This window comes from Etheostoma spectabile, chromosome 14 (assembly GCF_008692095.1).
Source record: "Etheostoma spectabile isolate EspeVRDwgs_2016 chromosome 14, UIUC_Espe_1.0, whole genome shotgun sequence".
Taxonomy (NCBI): domain Eukaryota; kingdom Metazoa; phylum Chordata; class Actinopteri; order Perciformes; family Percidae; genus Etheostoma; species Etheostoma spectabile.
Genome location: NC_045746.1, coordinates 24,783,676 through 24,787,498, shown reverse-complemented (window position 1 = coordinate 24,787,498; position 3,823 = coordinate 24,783,676). Strand labels below are relative to the sequence as shown.

Sequence of the window (3,823 nt, the reverse complement as noted above, 5' to 3'; positions counted from 1 at the left end):
GGGGGCAAGGGCCCGTCCATCGCTGCTTTTTGTATTTTAATTTAAATTTTTAATTTTCTTTTGTTTATTCTTTTATTATATTTTTTTAAATTCATTATAGTGCATCATATTAATTATTTATTTATTTATTTATTATTACACCGTTGGTCTTGTGGATCTTCTTACTGTTTTTCTAATTTTTTTTCTTTATGAAGAGAATTCACTAGTTTTATTTACACACTGATGAAGATTTTTCAGCCAATTATTAAAAAAAATTAAAAATAAATCTGGATACGAGGTGACTTTTCCATCACTGTGGGATTGTTGATCATCAACAACACAAACAGCGATAATAATCTCTGTTTATATTGTGTCCATCTATCTGAAGAACCTGTTCCTGTATCCACTCGGTGTGCAGTCCGATTTTACAAGATGTTTTTTTCACGCAGCTCTGTACCCAAAGTAGGCTACACGCTGATTTAAAATGCAAATAGGTCAGTGGTCTCGTCCGTGTCTTGAGACACATTCGTCTTGTTCCTCTGTTGACGCAGGATTTCTCCTCTGAGAGCTCACAGGAAACCAGTTAAAGAACTCTTGGATGTTTGGAATTTCAATTTCCTTGCGGGAGTCATCCCAAAAGGATTAATAAAGAGAAGTCGAAGTCTGAAATACTGTAGATTGACCTTTTTGTTAGTGTACGACAATTTGATTAGCGTTTAAAAAAACATTACTTCTGAAACTGTTAAGACAAAAAAAAAAGAGACTTATCTCATATTTAGCTGCTCAGTACGAAGGTTTCTCTTCGTGATTTGGGGAGTTTTACCTCAGCATCGGTGCTTGCATTGTCTCGCATTGCCGGACCTTTCTCCACAGCACTGCGGAGGAGGGTCTGCCTTCCGTGATGGGAGAAAAACGTCCTCCTGGTTTATCGGCACTTCTTTAAACCAATCACAACATCGTCGTTGGCGGCGCTTAGCACCGGACCGAGCCCCTGTGCCGCTGCCAAATCCCCTCGGGAAGGAAGTTGTTTTGGTGGAACGTGTGTACGTTCAAAGGTTGTTTTAGTCGTGGAACAGAAAACTCAGATTGGACAGATAGTCTAGCTAGCTGTCTGGATTTACCCTGCAGAGATCTGAGGAGCAGGTAACCATAGTCCTCAGATTGGACAGATAGTCTAGCTAGCTGTCTGGATTTACCCTGCAGAGATCTGAGGACCAGGTAACCCTAGTCCTCAGATTGGACAGATAGTCTAGCTAGCTGTCTGGATTTACCCTGCAGAGATCTGAGGACCAGGTAACCATAGTCCTCAGATTGGACAGATAGTCTAGCTAGCTGTCTGGATTTACCCTGCAGAGATCTGAGGACCAGGTAACCATAGGTTACAGGTCATCCGGCCTAAATGAGGGACATCCCGAGGACTATCCGGCGGCACCTGAACTAAATGAAACGTCTTTGATATAGACTAGTGTTTGCATGGCTACATCAGCATGTTAAATATCAGAAAATACTTTTTAGTTCTTAAATATACATTTTTTGTTTGTTTTTTTATCTTATTTTTTGGGGCTTGTTCCCTTCCATTCAAACCCGGGGTCACTGCAGGACTCAGCCAACATTGGGGAGGGGGGCTCTTACTGGGTGAGCTAGAGGCCGCCCCCTATAAATACAGGTTTTTCTGTGTTCCAGAGAACGTGAAGGACTGGGGGAAGGTGGTCCTGGCGTATGAACCTGTGTGGGCCATCGGCACAGGCAAAACAGCTTCACCTGAACAGGTAACACCGAGTCCTCCTCCCTCTGTTAATGACTGCAGTGTGTCCAGTCCAACAAATCCTCCAAACCATATGACGATATCGGCCCTTTGTTCCCTATCCTCTAACACCAGCCACGGGAGCGGTTCATAAGCTAGCGCCCCTAGTGGTGGCGGAAATACAACCTCATATCTAAAGTAGAGGATGTTGGTCACGTTGTGAAACCATTGCAGATTGGTTAGGTTTAGGCACAAAACTACTTGGTTTGGGTTACATTACATGTCAATTAGCATACGCTTTTATCCAAAGCGACTTACTGTTGCTACATACGTCAGAGGACAAATATCTGGAGCAACTGGGGGTGAAGTGCCTTGCTCAAGGACACATTGGTTGATGTATCGCAGTGGGAATTGAACCCAGATCTCCCACATCAAAAGACATGTGTCATATCCACTGCGCCATCACCACCATTAAAATCCAACTTTACTTCACTTCAGGTTACGCAAGTGGTGCTGAACATTACGTCCGTTGAGTTAATAAAAATTTGCCACGGTTTGGGTATTTTTTGGCACCGTCCACTAGAGGGCGCCACCACTAGAATCCTAAATATAGGTCGTGAGTGCTGAAAAACAAACGACATCTGGGAGCGTGTGTCAGGCGAGGACGGTCTCGTTCAGTCAGGCAGCCAATCAGCATCAAGATTTCTTTTTTTGTGGTAATTTGACACTACGTTGACCAGGTTAGCATTAGCATTACCTTAACGTACCGTGTCGTCTGACCGCCACAGGATGGACGTGAGAGAAATGAGAAGGCCACGCCTGCATGATTTTCATAATTTATGATTTACAAGTAACTTGCTATCCATGATTTCTTGCAAACTGGGTTACATTTGTTTTTTTTAGACATCTAAATACAAAACCTTTAACCTTTATTCAATATAAACTAACTCAACTAACAAACTGGAAGATGAAGGTTTTAAGAAGTTAAAGGTTTTAAATTAGTTTTGGAATGAAATACTGGAAATAAATTGTGCACAATTCAAAATTAAATGCACAATTTTGTGCGTGTGTGTGTGTGTGTGTGTGTGTGTGTGTGTGTGTGTGTGTGTGTGTGTCCCGGCTCAGGAGGTCCATGAGAAGTTGAGGGTGGCTCCGAGCCACGTCTCTGACGACGTCGCTGACTCCGTGCGGATCATCTACGGGGTCAGTGAGGATTTTGGGCTGTTTGCAGGATCCGTGTGGTCCGATCCTGTGTGTATTTGGGAAGCTGCGTGCTATTTTTAGCCACTCATACACCGGTAACATAACCCTTTACAGAACTAAGAACTTAAACTCCATATGTAGTTTTTGTCAGCCTAAAAATTGTTAAATGTAGGCTACATAACATAGACTTATGTAGTAATCTAAATATCTCAAATCTGTAAAATATCCACCAATGCTTAAAAAACAAATCCCAGAATGATGTACTTTAATTTTCTGTCCCTGTCGGCCATTTCCTTCTGCCTCATGGCGTTATATAGACAGGTGTGTTACAAATCAGGTCCAATCACTTGAATTTACCACAGGTGGAGTCCAATCAAGGTGAGCGGCTCAAAAGATGATCAAGAGAAAGGGGGGGGGTCAACTGAGCTGAAGTTCAAGGGGCAAAGTGAAGTGTTTTTGAAATAGTATTGAGTGAAAGTTGACATATTCCAGTCTGTGATTATCATCAACATCCATTCCTTTAATTTTAGTCTCAATAATTCCTAATTTCTGCTTCTCTAACTCAAACATTAGGTAACATTTCCTATAAATGAGGTTTATTGACCATAAATTCAGAACATAGCTGTGAAACTAAAGTTAATAAGTTAGTGTTACGTAGTGTTGAAAACGTCTAAAAAAAAGTGACAAACATTGAAAAAAAATTCAATTTATTTACAGTATCAATTCAAAATCAAAAAAGTGTCATAAGAGTTGAAAAAAAGGGACAAAAATGTAAGAAAACATTAAAAACATTGATTAAAAAGTGTAAAAAAAATGTTAATTTTCATTCAACACAACACAGGGGTTAAGGGATGACACAGGTAATGTCAAAGTGTAGTCAGGAGACGGTTTTAAAAC

The 3,823-nt window shown here is 40.9% G+C and overlaps 1 protein-coding gene across 1 annotated transcript in view; it reads left to right on the top strand.

The window, feature by feature from the left end:
* LOC116701507 (triosephosphate isomerase) overlaps positions 1-3,823 on the top strand; it is a 10,587-nt gene that overhangs the window by 5,068 nt on the left and 1,696 nt on the right. Inside the window, exons 5-6 of the mRNA XM_032535240.1 lie at positions 1,663-1,747; positions 2,842-2,925. Of these exons, the coding sequence (XP_032391131.1) occupies positions 1,663-1,747; positions 2,842-2,925 (169 nt within the window). The remainder of the gene's footprint in view (positions 1-1,662; positions 1,748-2,841; positions 2,926-3,823) is intronic.